The sequence below is a fragment of the Nyctibius grandis genome, chromosome 17 (genome assembly GCF_013368605.1).
Source record: "Nyctibius grandis isolate bNycGra1 chromosome 17, bNycGra1.pri, whole genome shotgun sequence".
NCBI classification, from domain to species: domain Eukaryota; kingdom Metazoa; phylum Chordata; class Aves; order Nyctibiiformes; family Nyctibiidae; genus Nyctibius; species Nyctibius grandis.
The window spans coordinates 7524565-7543741 of NC_090674.1; the positions used below are offsets into that span (position 1 = coordinate 7524565).

Sequence of the window (19177 nt, forward strand, 5' to 3'; positions counted from 1 at the left end):
TAATGGCAGGACTCCTGTTCTGGACCCTGGGGAACCCACAGTGAGTTGAATGACAATGAGACGGTGACAACAGCCGAAAAGCTTTCACTTGGCAAAGATGTGAATTCCAATTGCAAGGTCTCCTTTTGGAGACTTGCAAATGCTTTATTCTTGTTCTATGGTTTGACATCCAGGACTGAGAGAAATATCCAGCATCATTTGTTAGTTTTTGGAGAGCCAGTCTCCCTGCATTTAGTTATTTATTCTAAATAGGTAACAGTTCTCTTAGCAGAGAATTTATCTTGCAGTCATTTTTAAAGTTCCACTTTAGTGCGTTTCCAGCAAAGAAATTTCTGTAGAATTGGAGCATTTCTGTAGTTTTATAGATTTTTTTTAAAGGGGAGGTATTTTGTAGCAAAAATAAGCAAACCACTGAAAAGCAATTATGATTTTTCTTCACAAAGTGGAGCATTTTCTTTAGGCTTTCATCTCTTCCTTTGCAGATTTTCTTTCTGTTGTATTATTTCTATAGATCCTTCACAAATGTTTGTTACCACTCCATGTGTAATACACTGTACATTTCTTGTGACGCTTCATTGGAGCTATTATGTTGTAAATAGTTTAGAGGCAGAAATCCCAAGGGCTAATATTTTTTCCAGTGGCTGTAATAATAAGATAGTAGAGCTTTTTTTCCTTAAAAGAACCTACTTTATGTATTGCATCCAAATATGCATTGAATTAATTTTTTAACAGAGCACAATTTGTAGAAATGTCGTCTTGTATTCAAATATAAAACAAAATACTGAACACAGAGAGATCAGGTGAAGTGTAGTTATGGACAACAACATTCTCTGAAGAGTTTGATTCTAAAAGGATCTTATGTGGAAATATTTTTGATGCCTGGTTGACCTAGAGTTTTACTGGAAATATAATACTGGCATTGAGGGGAGAGTAATTTGGACACTTTCCCTGCTGGTTTTACTAGAGGAAAATGCGTATTAAGGAACCCATTGAAATACTGTTTCAAGCTTTATTCTTCATTTCTACCAGCAGAAATCCCTTAATAAAAGAAAACACTTAATTTTTTACTTAAAACCAAAGGCACTTTAAATCCTTAATACCTGTCTTCTTACAGCCAAGTTCTGAAGCAACTACTTTTTTAGAATATTTATCGAAAAATACGTCTGATTAACTCTTCTGCTCTGTGCTCACACTCTGTCCTCACGGCTCACTTCTGATGTGAGGTGTTTGCTGTTTCTTTTTAATAAAAGGACTTGAATCTGCTTTGAGAGGTATAATTACAATCAAGACAAAACAAACCATAAATTTGACACCTGAAAAATGAATATACAAATTAAACATGGAAAAGGTGTTATGTTTGCAACTGTTTAGTTTTTATCATGGTCCTTTTCCTTTTCGTTCTCCTTCTCCCGCCTCATCCCTCACTGTCTCCGTCTCTGAATAACTCTGCAGTTCTTAGTATTCTCCAGGACTAAATTGTTTTTTAATGTATTCTACAGCAGTTCTACATTAGTCAGAGGTTCAGGGAAGTTTCAAGTATTATGTTCGTAAACACCAATTGCAATGACGGAGTGGCTGGAATGACAGACCAGGACACTCAAATACAGCAGCGACTGCAGAAGTTCCCCCGTGTGAGAAGCGCACATGGCTTGCTCTTTTCTGAAATTTTACACAGCAGATGTGTTAAAACGTGCGTCTCTTTGGACTTCATTTCAATGACGTGTATAAATAAAAATTTCCATGAGTAGCCCCGCAAATGCGAGTGTTTTGGGTCAGTCAGAACACAGGGGTCAGTTGACACCAAGCGATGGTACAGAGTTACAGCGAGCTTGGCAAGCAGATTGTGGAGCTGCTGGGTCAGTCAGGATGGTGTTACCTGACCACTGCCTTCCAGGAGCCCTCCTACAAAATCAGCATCTTCCTGCTCCGTAGTGCATAAGTAAAATATAATTACAGTGTTTTAAGGGAAAAAACAGACCAACAAGCTGGGTGAGCTGGAGTTTGGATGTCTGCTGGAGACGGGTAGGAAGGGTTGGTACCGGCTCAGATCTGACTGTGTACTCACGTGATTTGAGGTTAGCAGAGTCTGAATCAGAATTTTATCTGCACACCTCTTCAGTGGGATTTAGCTGGTTGGTTTGTCAGCTGGAACAAAGCCAGTAACTTGTGACTTAGCCTATGGCAACTGTGCGACCGTTCTGTCTTGAGCAGGGAGTACGAAATACCAGCTCTTCACCTAGAACCATTTTGATTGTCCCGAGTTCCTTTTAATTGTAGCATTTTGGGTGCTTTCAGATAATAAAGACAGGGAGCCTGTGAAAACTATGGATATGTTCTAAAGAAGAAAAAACAGGCTTCATTCACAGAGAAATGTATCTAATGTGCTTTATGTATTAGTGTCATCTGTTATTCAAGGCCCAGGATTGAGGGACGGGAAAAAAATCAGAGATAACCAAAGGGAAGAAAAATACTATTTCAAGCTGGATATTTCTAGATATGTTGAGCATGTATGGAGGAAAAAAATAGGTGAAGTCACAGCAAGTTATAGTAAAAGTGCCCATTAAACTAACAAATTAACTAGGGGATTGCATTAGCAGTTTAATTTCTCAAAGGTCAGATGGATCGTGTGGCACTCCTTTGGCATGCTGGCGTGTTGGCAAAACCACTTCCCATTTGTGGCCACTTCCCTCCCTGCACATTTATTGCCCAAGTCTTTTTTCAACTGTAAAACCTGTGAAGATGAAGGGGTTTTCATGAATGAATGAAAGAGAAAAAAGACATTTCTAAATGTTAACTTAAAGCAGAATTTACTTTTCTGCCTGCAGCAGGTAGAGTTGGGTGGAGAACCTTTCAGAGCATCGCTCCATCATCTGAGAACCGTGCAGACCACCAGCCCCATGTGTGAGCCGGAGGTTGTTGCTCTTTGGCAGTTTCTGGTTTGGTTGCTGAATGTGTTGTTTTCTGACCAGCATCCACCAGCAAATGCTGTAGCTACTTACCAGTACCGCTTAGATGGAGGAGAAAGGTTCTTGCAACAAATGGAAGGAAGAAATTGTGTGACAGGCTCAAGAATTTTAAGTAACTTATTCTTTTTTGTCCTTTCTTTACAGCCATTAAAATTAAATGAATATTGTCTGTGGATGGAGGGAGAGCCATTTTTGTACAGCCGTAAAACATCTAATGCTTCAGTCCCATCCTTAATGAAAAAGGAATAATTCTTGTCACCACAGTTCTGGCACTAATTTGCATCCTTTCTGGCAGAAGGAAACCCAAATATTTCAGACTAGCTTCCAGAGATGGTCTTGCACTGAATTTTAGGTCTTTGGCTTACGTACGCAAACTCTTTGAAGTGTTACTAGTACCAGCCGTTCTTCTCTTTAGTCTGCAGGCTCCCTGTGTGTTGAGGGTGACGTGCCTTTGCAACTGAACTGTCTTGCCAGCAACTGGGAGTTGGTGACCTTCACCAGCGGGGAGACTGGGAGACCATTCCTAGATGAACTGAATGAGGATTGTGTGGGACACCTTGACTTTTTTATTTTGATGCTGCTGTTTGCCAAGTGTGCTGGAGAAGACCCGTATCCTAAAGAACATGTGAGATGGGATGCCAGTTCCTGGTGCTGCAAAGTGCTTGAAATTTGTGGAAATCAGGCTTTGTAACCAAGGCCAGACAGATTCAGTCCAAGTAGGGACTGGGTTTCTGATTTTTTTATTGTATTTCAGCTGTGGCCATCAGGTGGCAATCTGATCACTAAGATCATTCACTGTTCTGAAGTCACTGTTGGGGTGGGTGCTTTTGGTGCTTTCGAGTGTCCTTTGTGATTTCTAGGTGTGGCTTCGAAGTTTTGGCCTGCGCCTGGCTGTCAGCTCTCTGCCCTGGTCAGGACACAGTGAGAGCGGGGAGCGAGGTTCGTGCAGAATGCCGAATGGAGTAAGGCCGGGTAGAGGACAGGGACTTGTTACAATTCACCTGAAGGAAATTGTAGATGGGCAGCACAATATTCAGAGGTAACGAACCCTGTCAGTTGTTGGCAGTAGTTAAGCACATACTTGCTTAATGTAAGTATTTGCACTCTTGGCTGAATTAGGCTGTAGTGCTGATGGTTCGTTCCAGCTCTGCTGGTCTACAAATTGGTCACAAAAATGACTTTATTTTTGCTGATGAAACATACTGACTGTACAGCAAATAGAGTCAGAATCCTGTCACGAGTTAGAAATGTAGGCAGTCTTGTTTTCTGGAGGTGTGAAATATTCCATGCCTTCTTTCTAATGTAGCACTATATCTGGAATTTTTTTGTTTGATTGTTTTGTTTTCTTCCCTGGGGAATGTTTCTAAAGGAAAATCCATACCTGGTTTTTACACGTATGTTGTAGTAATACAGACCAGTTCGACAAGAGCATCTTCTGACCTGGCAGCATCGGGGACTTCAGCCTGTTGTTGGTTTATGCGCAAGTAAAAACGAGCTGTTTTCTGTGAACATCCCGTTCTGGAGCTGTCTGCCAAGTGTGAGCTTGGAAAGTCACCCTGTGTCAGCCAGCAGCACAACGCCATGGAGGGTGACAAAAGGGTTGTGGGCTCAGTCCTGTGTTCTCTTTGCTCTGAATATTCCCATTGCTCTCAACAGGAGTTCTGAGTACAGAAGGAATGTAGATGGGGCCTGGTTTTATATTTATTTCAAGGTCAGTGAAATTCAAGGCAGATCATGCTTACTGATCAGACATTAATTCATTCCTGGTGTGTTCTGTAAATGTTCCGAGCGAAGGAGTTGGAGATGTTCTTTACAATGTCTGTGAATGTAGAAGATGCTTAGTCGTTTCAGATAAGTAGATGTTTCCTTAGCAGAATTTTATATAATAGTATTCATAAAGGTATTAAAAAAAAAAGACAAAACCTACAAAAAACCCCACCTGGAATCTAACACATTGTTTCTTTTACCACCATTTCCTTTAACATCAGACTTTCTTTTTCTTTCATTACAGCTGCTCAATAGATTATTCATGAGGTCTCTCACCAATACTAAAGCATCACTCTCATTGTTGCAAGAACCTCATTGGTGTCACACAGATTTTAAGCCTATGTCCATATCTGATTATCTGTGGAAACAACCTTTCAATGGGTCTTTTTATTGAGTAATTTTGCTAGTGAGCTTTGAAGGACTAATTTTAGTTTCACGACAATAACAATAAGGTCAAGTTGTATTTCTGTACTGCTTTTCACATAACCAGACATTCCAGAGCATTGAAATACTTGCTGTTAGAAGCGGGGCAGATGTAGGACAGCATGGTTGTCATCAGTGAATGGCCACATCCCACATACAGCTCTCAAGTAGCAGCCAGCTCATTTGTGATGAAACTCAGCAGAACTGGAGATTGTTCCTAAACAACAAGGAGTTCTGGACAAGGCAGGTACAGCTGGTGGGACGGGTAGACCTGATAACTGATTTTAGCAACTGAAAAGGCAGAAGGAAAAAACTGCCTTGTTTTGTGATTTCTCTTGAAATGTGAGGTCAGTCAAGTGTGGGTTCAACTTTCAGAGTAAATTAAAATTTAATCAGAACTGGCCTTGATTTTTCCCATAGAAGAAATTAAATTAACAGTGTTCAGTAGCGAGGTGTCTTTATACTTGTATCACTTGAAAATTTTTGCAGGTCATGCTCCAATAAACCTAGTTTTGCTTTTCAACTCAGTTGGAATTCCTGTTTCTTAAGTGCAGAAGAGGCTAATCATAGAGTAGAAAATAATTTGACTTGCTAATACTAGGAGAGAAAACATTTACAGCAACCACAAGTATTTTCAGGATTATGAAGTATATCATACTTATGAAAGCTTGTTTCTGGCGACATGTTTGAGTAGGGAGGGTTGCACTTTTCAGCAGAGGAAACATTCCTAAGCTGTAGCAGGCAGTTCTCTGTATTTCTCAAAAGCTGGAGCAAAAAAATGTTGGCAAAGGAATCAAAATCCTCTTTACTAAAAAGTCTGCTACCAGGTTTCTTAGGCGTGAACTCAGGAAAATCTTTATTAGGCATAAAAAAAAATAGAGGAGGAGATGTGTCTTCACACAGAAGGTGTATTCTGAGGCTATAGAGGAGATGCAGTATGGATACCTTAAGCCGAGCCTTGCTTTTTCAGCTATTCTTCCCTGATGGTTTCTGTTTGGCAGCGAGAACTGTCTTCCATGCTGCAGTGAAAACTGTAATTTTTGTTGGGTGCTGTTTCCCCCCCGATTACATCAGAGGTCAGTCATTAATATGCACTGTGGGAGTCCCTCTCATTTCTGCATGGTCCACAATGAGGCGGTTGTTGGACTTGTTATCATAGTGGAAACTACTGTGCAATGAAAGCACAGTCATGCTGCCTCATGTTTAATTGAGAGATGGCAAATCTGTTCCCAAAATACTTCAACTACTTGTATTGTATGACAAATGTGTTTTTCTTTTCCCCTTCATCTGTTTCCCTCCCCTCCTTTTTTCCTTTTTGGATGAAAAAAAGCTCCATTTTCATTACATATGAACGTTGTAGCTCAGCAATTGACTCCTCTTGGAAAAATCCCCAAACAGTGTTACCCTCTGTCCTGGTTTCATGGGATAAAATTTATAGAATCAAGTTTCTGTTAGATTTTTTTGTTTCAGCTTGTGGCCAGCCATGGTGATGAGGCCATCAGCAGTGAAAGCCAGGGCAGCTGCCCCAGGCTGGCCCACAGGTGTGTGCCATAGCATTAACATCAAGCTCACTATAAAAGGGAAAGCTGGTGGGGAGGGGGGGCTCTTTTTCCTCTCATCCCTTCCAGCTGCCCTCTTCCTTACTCCCAAAGATTGGTGTTCCTGGAACAACCTGCTGCAACCCTGTAGCTAAGTATGATTTTGTGTGTTTTGTGTTATCGTTGATATTGGTTTCTTTATTTTATTAAATCTGCCAGGGAGAGAGGAGACAAAGGGGCTTATGACTCCCCCCTTTGCACTTGCTGTGGAGCTGTGTGCTTTGTGTGTGTTTGGGGGGGACCAGCCCTTTTCCCATCCCACTAACCACTGCTGGGTCAAAGCGTAGTGGTGCAGTGTGACAGCAGAGCAGTGGACCCAGGCTTGTTGGCCATTGCTGGAAAATCTTAAAATAGTTTTTTTTCAGCCTAAAAGATAAGCTACGTCCCACCTTTTGATCTTGAAGATGGAAATAATTCAGAGGAGTCTTCTGGTCTAAGTAGTGTGGGAAGTCATATGGAATTAGCACAAATCCTTTTTCCTGTCCTTAGAATCTATCAATGACATATCTACTTGTGAGTCTGTTGGTTTGTGTACGATACATCTCTGCATCACTGTGGAGGAGCTCGCTAGTGCAGCGGAGCAGCTTGGCTCAGGAAATCAGTCGTCGAGGTTGGATAGTGAGAATGCAGATGCTGCAGTGGGTAAGAGAAACTAGTGACGTGGGGCTTGGGTTTGTTTAAGGCAGCAGCTTGCATAATTTCTTTCTCTTCACCCCTGAATTGCTTCTTTTGGCTGCCCAAAGAATGTTTCACAATGATCGCTACAATTATAAACCTATAACATCAAACCTTAAAAAACCCCAAAGAATTTCAAGATTTCCTAAATGGAAATAATGTGCTATTGTCCAGCATATTTTTGGAGTCTTAAAAAGAGCTCAAGCTCTTGGCCTTCCAGCTAGGAGAGACTGATTGGAAACACTCTGTTGTAACTGCAGCGTGGTTAGCAGTGACCAGAGGCTTGCGTTTGGGTTGCAAACCGTGGCGATGCTTCTACAAATTGCGCTGCTCTGGGATTGTCCACTTGAAAAAAAAAATTGCCTCCATTCATGGTCAGTACAGGTGTATTCTGAACACGAGTACGTCAGAATGTGGTTTGACTGTGGGAATTTCACTGTATACAAGTCCAAAGGAAAGCTGGTCGAAACACAGCGTTTTCTGGCTTTGGGGAACTTTGTAAAAAAAAAAAAAAATTGTTTAAAAATGTATATTAATTTTATAGTCAAAAGACTTAAATTTCAAAATGTTGTATGGTTAGGAAAGCAAAGGAGGAAAGAGGACAGTTGATTTTGAAATGACTGGAGTGTTTGGTTCTGAAAAGAGAAAAATGAGATGTATTCTTGGGTTCTGAGATCTGGCATCTGCTCGGCTACGATGGCCCACGTTTACTGGCCCTGTGACAGAGAGGGAAGAGTCGCAGTGGAGCTCCAGCTGTGTTGTCCAGGCTCCTGATGTGGACTTGTGGCCGAGTCTCTGTTAGAACTACAGGTCCAGGGACTTGTAGAATCCCATCTGTGCAGCAGGGAATAGGTGGAGGAAGCCCTGGGAGTCCTGACGGCGAGGCTGCCTCGGGACATCGGCCTCTTTGGTTGAGCCATAAATGAATTTGGAGGAAACGTGGTGGTTTCTTAGCAGAACTGCACCCAGCAAGCAGAATTCTGCCGTGAAATCGCTGAAATGCGTGTCCGAATGAAGCATTTTGGATTCAGCAGACTATCATTTTCTGGTTAAAAGTATTTTTCTGAAAACTTCTTAGTCAACTCCTATGCTCACAGACTTTTTTCTGATTTAGTTTTCTTTCAGTGCATTCTGGTAAACAAGTCTCAGATTATTTGTTTTTGGCAAGTGATGGAAGAGGAAGGGGTGTTTGAAGAATATTTTTAGCTTGTACAAGCCAATATCAAACCAGAAAATGGATGCGTGTTGTTACAGGTTTAGTAATGGAAGTGACTTGTAATTCTCTGAAGTGTAATAATTTGTTGCTGGAAAATGAAGCTTAAAAATCCCTGCAGGATTAAGGGTATTTACGTTGGGGGGGGTGTTTGTTTTCCCCAGACACACACATGCACATGCTCCCTTCCTATCCTCCGGACTGGTTTGATTCCCAGCCTTTTGTGGGCACTGAGCTGAGCAGTGCTGGAATTACACCGAAGATGCTAAGCAGGAAAGATTTGACGTGGTATTTCAGTTATCAGTTCGGGCTAGTAATGTTAACTGCCTCTATTCTATATACATCCCATTCAAATCTTCTTATGGCTTTTTTTTTTTTCCTACTGCCTTATACAACTGAAGATGAGGCATAGGAAAAACAGCTGCAGTTCTGCTGATGCTTTTGTGGAAAGCTCACACAAATAATTATTTTAAAAAAAGGAGAAAAGAAATAGTGACTTGCGTCCAAAATTCTTACATCCTGAATAGTATGAAATTAAATAAGCACTTTAGGCCTGCGTTTTTAAGTGCTTGGGTTTCTTTTTAAAGAATAATGTTATAAAACTGCTTGGGTTAATCTGTTTCTATCTAGTTTGTGAGATGTTGGGTGGAACAGAAGAAAGTGTACAGCTTTTCCCTAGCGTTCTCTTTGACCATTGTAACACTCTTGCAAAGCAGATCCTCGTCCTGTGGAGTTCAGTGAAACAATATCTGTACTGTGGTTGAGAGTGTACCTTAAAATGCTCACTGGTTTAATCCTGTAGGACACATTAGTCTCAAAGTAGTATTACAAGTTAGTGATGCTTTTGTTATACCTGAAAAGGTCCATTGCAGAGGTGCAGCTGGAAGGACACATCAGCCACAGCTTCTGTTGCGTCACACTGAACCCAAGAAACCCAAATACTGGGCAAACAGTTCTTGCCAAACTTAAGTCAGATTTTACCTTAATTTCTCTTTTATTTCCTCTACAAAATATACTGAGCCAGTTAAAACAATAAATGGTTACAGGGAACCTCGAACACCTCTTCTGTGTTTTCTTCCCTCTTTCCACTATTGAAAGACAACCGCTGCAGTAGCCCTGATCCAGCATAACATGGCAGCCTGCAGTTAGCTTCCATCTCATCCTTCCGTAGCGCTGAATATTGTCCAACCAGTGTGAATATTCTTACCTCAGGTCTGCCTGAGTTCTGTAGGTGAGGATTACCTTTTTTCTGCCACTACGTCTATCCTTAAAGCATGTCAACTAGGCTTTATGAAACTTTGTCCCAAGAAGAGATTAATTAATGTTCACGTGAGTATTTCAGTGTGTTTTGTTCTGCTGTTTCCCCTTTTAGGTGACAGCGAGATTGTAAATAATATGTACGAGACCGACCCTGATCTCCTTGCTGGCGAAAGTGCAGAGGAGGAAACAGAGGACAGTATTATGTCCCCCATTCCTGTCGGACCTCCATCACCCTTTCCCACCAGTGAGGACTTCACTCCCAAGGAGGGCTCACCTTATGAAGCTCCCGTCTACATTCCTGATGACATTCCAATCCCACCAGATTTTGAACTCAGAGAATCTTCGATTCCAGGGGCAGGGCTAGGGATTTGGGCCAAAAAGAAGATTGAAGTTGGGGAAAGATTTGGACCCTATATGACAGGACAGAGGAGCACATTAAAGGAAACAAACTTTGGATGGGAGGTAAGCGTGTTGGATGTGATAATCACATTCGTTTGTCTTCTATGCAAACTGTTCGTAAAGAGGGAGACCTGACTGTCCTGGGACAGAAGTAGTGACTTTGCTAATGCCATATTTCCCTGTGTTATTTTGCATCCGTGATTACACGCAGTATTTAAAAAGCAGCAGAAATCCTTTTTAAGAGAGCTTCTTGGGCTACAAATACCACTCTAGCACCGTTTTAGAAGGTTGATTTTAAATGATGTTGGGTCACTTCTTAAAGTGCTTGTCATTTTCAAATTGTGTTCAGAACTTGTCACAATGGAAGAAATATGATTAGTCGCATCATGTTTTGTAGTTGGGTGTGTTACCTTTGACTTCCAGTCCATGTTAGCTGTGCAGACATTATTAACTGGTCATAGAAAATAGCATGTACCCATTAACACCCTAGATGTTCTTGAGTTCTTGTTCTGCAGCAAAGATAAAGAAATGTGAAAGTCATTTTCCCCTAAGAGCTAAACAAAACCCAATCTTCAATAGGAAAAACACCACTATCCCAGAATTCATAGGCAGGACAACCTGCTTTTCTAGGGTTGTCCCAGAAATCATCTTAGTTTCTTCTGCTCCTATTTTCTTCATTGAAAAATATCCATACCCCTAAGAATTATCATAAATTATACTAGATTCTGTGAACAGTGAAACGTATCCTAGGATTTATGCTCTGTGTCCACAGTCCCATCCCAGTGCATCCAGTGTCCATTATATAATATAAATTGCTTCTCTGTTGTAGCCCTACTGCCCACCCCAACACTACAATAGCCCTGCTCCACAGTGGATCTGCTGTGTTTTGTCTTGAGGAAGAGGCTGCACCTGGAGCAGCTGGTTCAGAGAGGGTTGGCTGCTAGGGCTCACGTGCTGTTTGACAGGCTAGCCCTGTCCCTCAAAATATGTGGAAGCTGAATTTTACCTCCATTTTCCTCTGGATGAAGCAGTAACTTGGCCTGTTTTCTCCATCGGCCGCTAACTGACATGAAGCTGTGGTTTAAAAACTGTTGGAGTACAGAGGTGGGATGCAAATAAGGGATAAGATGGTGAGGCTTACCAAGTGGGCAAGCAAACAGTGCAATCGCAGAAGCCCTGTTTTCTTAGAAAATGAGGTCAAAAAGGCCAAACTTAAGCATTAACATTTCAAATATTCTGATTATATTTACACTCTTGATTGTGAAGTCTGAAAAATCAGTGAACAGTTAGATTCTGTACATCCAGATTTTTGTTTACTTTTTTAATGTGTCGAAAGCAAAAAACACTTGCTGTAAAAACACACCTCAGTCACGTTTTGTCATTCTGCAGCATGTCTAACACGCTAAAATCAGTTTGGTTTAATGAGTCGAGAGTTTCCTTTTCTCTCTCTCCTAATGCAGGGAAAGGAGGGAAATTCAGCTGAGAGTTTTGATTCTCCTCCCTCCGCCCCCGCTGATGTAATTCCTGAGAAGTTCATCTTTGTGTTAGCTGCTTTTCTTGTGAATATCATGACAGAATATTTGATTAGTTATTACCGTATTAGCTTAAAAACATGGGATTTTTTGAAGAAAAAAAAAAATCCCTGTTAATACACTGGAAATAACTGCCTGTTTCGGGGAGGCTATAGTTGTGAGGCAGCTTGAGATTACCTAATGTACTGGTCATGGTAAGGTCTCTGGGAAATAAAGCACAATTTTCCTCTAGGAATATGCAACATTGATTTTTTGTAGGCTTCAGTGTGGAAGTGGCTCCTACAGAAAGGTGAATTCTCTTTTTCTGAACCTAGTATTTATAGGTGGCATTTGTTTTGGGCTTTTTTTTCTTTAAAGACAATGATTTTTTTGGAACGAAGTGCTATCCTCCTTGGCTGCTAGAAGTCAGACCAAATTTGAGTAAAGCAAATCTTTTTTTCTATGACCTTGGCAAAACTTTGTCCTTGTGTTTTATATTTCTGATAAAAGTGTGTGTTTACATTCATGTTTTTAAGAAATGTTCCCCATATCCATTCTGCACTGAATGCCAGGCCTGATATAAGCCGTATCTATTAACTTCAGTGTACGTTGACTTTGCGATACTATTTATTTTTGTGGTGTAATTGAACAAACTTTCTTTCTCTGTGGTACTTCTCCCATTTCAGCGGCGTTCTTTTGTTCTCTGGTGTGGCAGGTAAGTTTCACACCTGAAAGGAAGGGCTATTTGTCCTCCATCAGATGTCCTCAAACACTGTCTTAGACCCACCCTGACGCTATCTCCTTTAACCTTGCGTGTACTTGCAGATACCTCTTGAAGTTTTCCACTTCCCAGTATGTTTAAAGAAAGTTCAAAGTCTGGATTTAGTCGCTCAGTACCTTCATCATTTCACAAATACCTTCATGTGCTAAACAGGAATTAATGTAATAAATACTGTCTCTGCCTGTGTGTTGGTTTCTGAGCTGTTTCCTTTCAGTGCAAGGTCGGAAGAGCCTTAAGGAGATGTTCGAGGCGGCTTTACACGATGTCACTTGTGCTAGAAAATTGTAACTTGGGATGTTTCCACCCTCTGTTAATAAAATCGAGTAGGCAGACAATTGTCAGCAAGAGGAAAAAATAAAAGGGGAGGAGTTTTTTGTCACCCTATAACTTGTTGACTACACTTTTCCCTCTGTATGTTGTTTCTTACGATAGTGATGAATCTAACAAAGCTGGTTTTGGTGTGTACCCTGAGCAGTGTTCCTTATCCAGTTTGACATTACTTTTTGACAATTCTTCTCTGTAACTTGTAGTTTTGACTTGCAGTGACTTGAAGGTCGAATGCTGTTGTAAGACTCATTGCACATAACTCCTTGTTGCTGGCTAATTGAGGTATTACTGTTACATTTGAATTGTTTATTCTATTAGTTTATATTAGCATTTTTGCTTCAGGAAAGATACCTGTTCTTCACACCCAGCCTTCTTCTCTACTCCTATTTCTCAGTTCATTTCCTATAGTTTATACTCTTGATAATGCCACTTCTGTGGACACCCCGCCCAAACCTGGCCCTTTCTTCTTTGGTTTTAGTAGTCATCAGTTCCTTAATTTTAATAGTTTCTGCCTGTTGCACAAAAAGTTCTTGCCCTTCATGACAGGAAATTTGTTGTCAGACTTTGGCTAAGCTGAGTGCCATCTCAGTTTTGCTAGAAGCTGTTTATGTTGTTGTGTAGGACACATCTTTGTGCTTAACAACGTGTTATCTGGCTTCTGAGCAGGGTCAGTGTGCGAGTTTCTTAGTGTCTTTGGGCTTGTGCCCATCTGTAATGGGCCCCAGTCGCTGCAGATGGCATAAAGGGTGAAACAGCACTGGGGGATGCTGAAGCAGACTCTATGTGTAGGAGTGTAGGAAGGCGTGTTTTTATTGCTCTTCTGTGGTTATTTTTAGTTAAAGCTTAAGCATGCTAATTCAGCATATTAAAGTACAATACAAATTTAAAAATGCTTCAGTTTGTACTTCACAATTAAGATCTGTTTCTTCTGATTTCTGTAATTAAAAAAATCCATTTTGGGGGGCTGGAAAATGTGCTGTTAAGGGCTTTGATTTGAAAATGGATCTCTCCTATCCAGGGCATTAACACTGCAGAAATAGCTTTCTCTTTTCAAGCTTCAATAAGACCAGATTTATGAAAATTAAAATGAAACAAAACAGTTAACTGTATTTCTTCGAGGTCCTAAAGAAATGTGGACTCCTGTTTGGAGGTAGGGGCCAGCTCTTTTTTCATCTAAACTGTTTGATCCAGGCCTGGCTCGGATGTAAAACATGTAGCTCCAGGAGGTGAGAGAAGAATGCTGCTTGCTGAAACTTTCAGCTTTACTCATTATTTCCCCTAACAGCCTAAACCATCACAGGTTATGCAGAATGCTGTGTCTTACGTGCCATATCTTGAAAAACAGATATGTAATTTTTATTATAGATGCTTTTCCTTTTAGCCAGACAGGAGGGCCTGGGTTAAAACTGGGTGAATGCACGTACTACTTTGTCTGCAGCAACTCTTCACTATCTTCTTTATGTTTTTCCTCAAACATTTGCTTTGTGGAGTATGTTTTTAGAAATATTCTTTAAATTAAGTCACACCTATTATTCAAGGGCTTTTTTACCACGGGATGGCAGTGAGTGATTCATGCTCATTTCAGAAAAACAAATGAGATGTGTTGGTCTTCCGGCCCCCACCCCCTCATGGAGATGATTCAGTCAGTGCTTGTATAGGACGGTGTGCCCTGGGTTTTCCCTCTGTGCCTCATTCCCTGACACTACTGTGCTGATCATGTTTATCTACTTTTTTTTTTTCCGTAAAAGACACCACCCAAACTAAAAGCCTGGTGATTATTTAGTGTGACGTGATTGCATTTCTGCTCTGCTCTCCTGATCCTATTACTTCCTTGCCTGCTGACACAGAACATACCATTCAGAGTACCCCAAATAAATCACAGCGTGTTTTCACTTTATTGCCTCTGGGACCTACAAAAAAAAAAAATTGCATAATGATTTTGATCACTTTGTTGAGTAAATGATGATATTTATCATAGCGCTGTTTATTTTGCTAATTGAGAGAAGAATGGGAATCACATCCTGGAGGGAAACTTAGCAACTGAATTCTAGGGAATTTGGAAGCAATCAGATATGCTTTTGGCTCAGTTTGCCTCACAGTGTAAATACCGTTAATAAAATATAGTTATTAGTTCCTTTGTTTTAATTATATTTTAAGAGAGATTATTTGCTGAAACACAAGAGACTTCTCTTACACTAAAGCGTAAGAGGCAAGCTGCTGCTTTGCATAGGAAAAATCAGTGCTTTCCTTTAATACTTTAGGGTGAAGATAGAAGCTGTCCCATGAAAGACAAATAACTGTGGAAAAAATAAGAGCCGGCAGCGAAGGATGCAGCAGGCATTCTTGGCTTCACATCTGTGCCAGTGGAAAACTCTGCTGTTTTTTGAACGTGCTTTATAGTGTCAGTGATTCATAGCAGTTCAGCCTCCCTGTTCCCACAAAATAGAATATTTAAATTTTGGTGTGGGGGCCTTTTTTGTTTATTTTGTTTGTTTGTTCTTAAGAAATACTCATAAGTGCCAAGGAAAATTTACTTCACATGACTGGCCTTGATTGCTGAGAGAAGAATTATATTGTATTTCCTTGAGTCTTAAAAATATTAAAATAGGAAGGAGACTCTAAGCATTCTTGTAACTGTGATGGTTTTGTCATGCTTCCCAGTTAAAAGAACATGCAGCCCAAATTCCCTGATTTCACTTTAAAAGTTGATACAGTTTGTTAAAGAAGCATATTCTTGTCTGTCCGGTTTCTTAACAAAAGATGCTAAAAGAAGTACGAGTCCTTTAAATGAGCAAAGAAATCCCAGAACCTGTTTGCACTCATCTCTTGCTAACGTTCTTTCAACTTCTAGACTGAAAGGATGTGATGACATTTCCTTGTAGTTTTTCTTCGTGTGTCTTCTGATTCATTCATTTTCTCTGGCCTCTGCCTTTCCCTTTGGCTTAAGAATGCTGTTACTGTAACTGCTTCTATCGCTCAGGGGAAAAAAAAGCTTAGGGGTTGCTGTTTTCAAAGCCACACCTAATGCCCTTGCAGGGAATGAGCAGTCTTGGGAATCGCTGAACAACGGCGTGCGAGGCCATTCCCTGGATGGAGCGTGTCACCTGCGCAGAAAACACTTCCCGTGCAAGGTTACTTCACGCCTTCTCAAAGTTTTGTTTGGCTAGAATAATTCTAAAGAAGAAAGAATCTGTGGGTTCATAAGGCGAACAGAACGTAAGAGCGCTCTGGGACTTCCCAGATGTGCCCTTAGCTGCTGCTAACGGGCATCCGTAGTTAGAAGGCATATATACGTGCATTATAGAACTGCAGATAATCTTTAGACTGAAACCTGGCACTTAAGTGGAGAAAAAATTAATCTCAAGGAGGAAACAGAACTTACTGAACTCTAAATGTTCTAAATACTGTGTGATTTTGGGCCAGTAAAGTCACTCAACTTTGTACGTGCTCCATACTGTCCCCTTTCCAGAGAACAACTGTGGCGAGAACATCAACACTTGAATTTTCTCCACAGTAGATGGCCTTTGTTCTGGTGTTAGGAGACCCTCGTGAGGAAGGGGAAGAATCGGCTTCCAGGTCCTGTCAATTGTTAGGCTGTTTCCTATGCCAGGTATTAAAAACATGCCAGTAGGCACAAACTGCTGGCTTTTGATGCAGAAAAAGCAGCAACAAAGAAAAAGTGGGGAGAGGTGGGGGGGAACTGCTTGTTGTATCAAAGGCAAAATCCCATCCTCTACAACTAAATCTACTGGGGGGGGTTAATTTATTAATTTCAACCCTGGATAAAAATGAAAAACGCACCTTATGACATCCAAGTGAAATGACTGAAATTCGTACCATTTCTTGATGTTTCACCAAATGCTTCAGTGTCAGGGTTAAAAGAGTAAGTCTTTTTTAGGCCCAAGAACACCAAGATATCTTGCTCTATCTTAGGCACTTCTCTAAAACATGGGTATATAAGGAATTAAGAAAAAAAAGAAGAGACAGGGGAAGGGAATGACTAAGAATACCTCCTGATATTTCTCCTTTATTTCCATAAGGGGTAATAACTCATGAGCGATCCGGCAGAGGGCACTTTCTTTAAATAGAACATTCTGATTCACAAGCAGAAAAAGGAAATAAATATTTTCTTTTCGTCTTCGAGAGACATCCATGAATACCAGCTTCTGAAACAGTATTTTATCATCCACACTTAAAAAAAAAAAAGGAAAAAGAAAAAAAGGAGGAAAAGAAAATCCCATGAATAGCTCAGTGGTGACCACAGGGTTTGAAAAATAGCTCTTTTCGTTGTCAAAAGCCTCGCAGAATACAGGGCACTGCTTCTTCCTCTGGAATGTTAACCTTCATAGAAGTCCAACCTTTATTTTGCCCGTTCCCAGAAAAGCCTGGCTGATGGAGCACTGGAACACAGTAGGCTTTTGTAAAGGAAATGATCAATAAGTTAGAGTTAAACATAAATATACACGGGACTTTAAAGGAGGCATCACTGTGGACTCTTTCAGTTGCAATTTCAGAAGGTGGAAGCAATGCAAAGTAACTTGCTTTGTGATCCGTAGGCTACTCCCGCATGGTAATGGGGGATGTGTTTGCTGTTAGAGAAGACAGTCCTTGTGCTACTCACTAGCAGGTAAGGGACGTGTGCTAGTATGGTGTGGAGGGCTCCAGCGTGAGCCAGTCGTACAGGAACGTACCCGAGTTCTCTAGTGAACGTGGGAACCGTCTGCGGAGCCGGAGCTGCTGCGCCTTTCCTGCTTTACAGACAGGCTGCCCGCACCTCACTTGTGCTGTCCCTTGCTGTGTGAGGGACCCTGACCAGTTGAAGGTTTTAGGGATTCACCCAGTTATTTCCCAGGGGTCCCTTTTCTGTACAGCTTATCCCTAGGCCCTGAGTTCCGGTAACCTTGTGCTAAGACATTAGAGAAAGTCATTACTCAACTTTGAGTCAAGGCTTAAATATTTAGAGCTGTGTTTAGACTCCAAAGGTTTGTGACGTTAGAAAACCTTTCAGTGAACCTCATTTGAGTTCCTGGTTAATCATGGAGTCTGAAAGTTTTAAATTAATTTTTTTTACCTCAATCTGTACAATAGAAGTAGTAACGGTCAATTTTCCAGAGTGAAATGTTACGTTAATTACTTTTAGAGAAAGGGGAAATCACATTCTCTGCATAATTTGGCACCGTCCTCCTCTTCCCGTAGCAAATATGGAGCAGCACCACAGATCTGGAGAACTGCTAAATGTAGCAACTCTTACTTTGTGGGATTTAGCACTTCACATGTTTTGGCACTTTGATTGCTTCTTACTTGGCTCTGGAAGTGCAAGGGAGTTACTTTGTTGTGTCTAGAGGTGAAAATGAAACGTTGGGTCTATCACTCTTTCTGAAGTAGTGGGACATAGGTGGGTCTTCATTCTTCACTTGTTAACATATCATTTAATTATTCATCCTTTCCTCTTTTTGTGTGTTTCATCATGGCAAAGTACCGGGACCTGTACAGGAAGAGCCAGTCCTTGTACTGAAAGTTTACAACTTTGAAAAACACGGGCTGTTTGTCCAGGGAAGGTGTGAAGCGAAGTGTGAGTCACATTTAGAAACATTAATGGAAGAAGCAGCGTCTGCAGGAGGAGGCCTGGTGGTCAGACAAGGTGGCGATCTGGTCAGTCGGAGTGGAAGGAGCATTTCCGTGCATAGGGCTGTCTTTGGAAATTTTATTACTAACCATGTGCTTTGTCTCTCAAGTTGTGACTAAGGCCAGCTGCTTTGCAAAGTGTCCGTGTAAAGCACCCACCTTGACTCATTTGTGCATCTCTCTTCATTTCCTGGTTCCCTCTGTCCTCTCTGAAAGCAGATAACGAGATATCCGAGGCACGGGACGGAGTGGGAGCTGGTTAGCGTGATCGGGTCCCAGGCTGGTAACAGTGTGCTGTGACCATTTAATGTGTTTGCATCGATCAGAGACGTGCACATTCAAGTGGGGTGTGTAAATAAAGGAGAGGCATCTCTCTCACACGGAAAGTCAATCTGTGTACACAGGAGGAGGCACAGACTGGAGAGCGGTTCGTCAGAACTTGCCATCACTTACTCTCTGTGCCCCAGAAATGCACAAAATGTGCTTGAAAAAATTAAAGTGCTTTTCACTGAAAAGTATTCTCATCCAGATGTCCTGCTCGTGCGTGCTCTTTAGTGGGCTTATTTAGGCTGCTCTTGGCAACACGTTGCTCGTGAAGTGAATCTCCAGTTGTCCTGGAAGCCGTGTAACGC

At 41.2% G+C, this 19177-nt stretch overlaps 1 protein-coding gene across 1 annotated transcript in view; it reads left to right on the plus strand.

Moving 5' to 3' along the window:
* The first annotated feature begins 1807 nt into the window (after positions 1 to 1807).
* Positions 1808 to 19177, plus strand: part of PRDM16 (PR/SET domain 16) — a 187451-nt gene continuing 170081 nt past the window's right edge. The window contains exons 1-2 of the mRNA XM_068415101.1: positions 1808 to 1856; positions 10015 to 10364. Of these exons, the coding sequence (XP_068271202.1) occupies positions 1808 to 1856; positions 10015 to 10364 (399 nt within the window). The remainder of the gene's footprint in view (positions 1857 to 10014; positions 10365 to 19177) is intronic.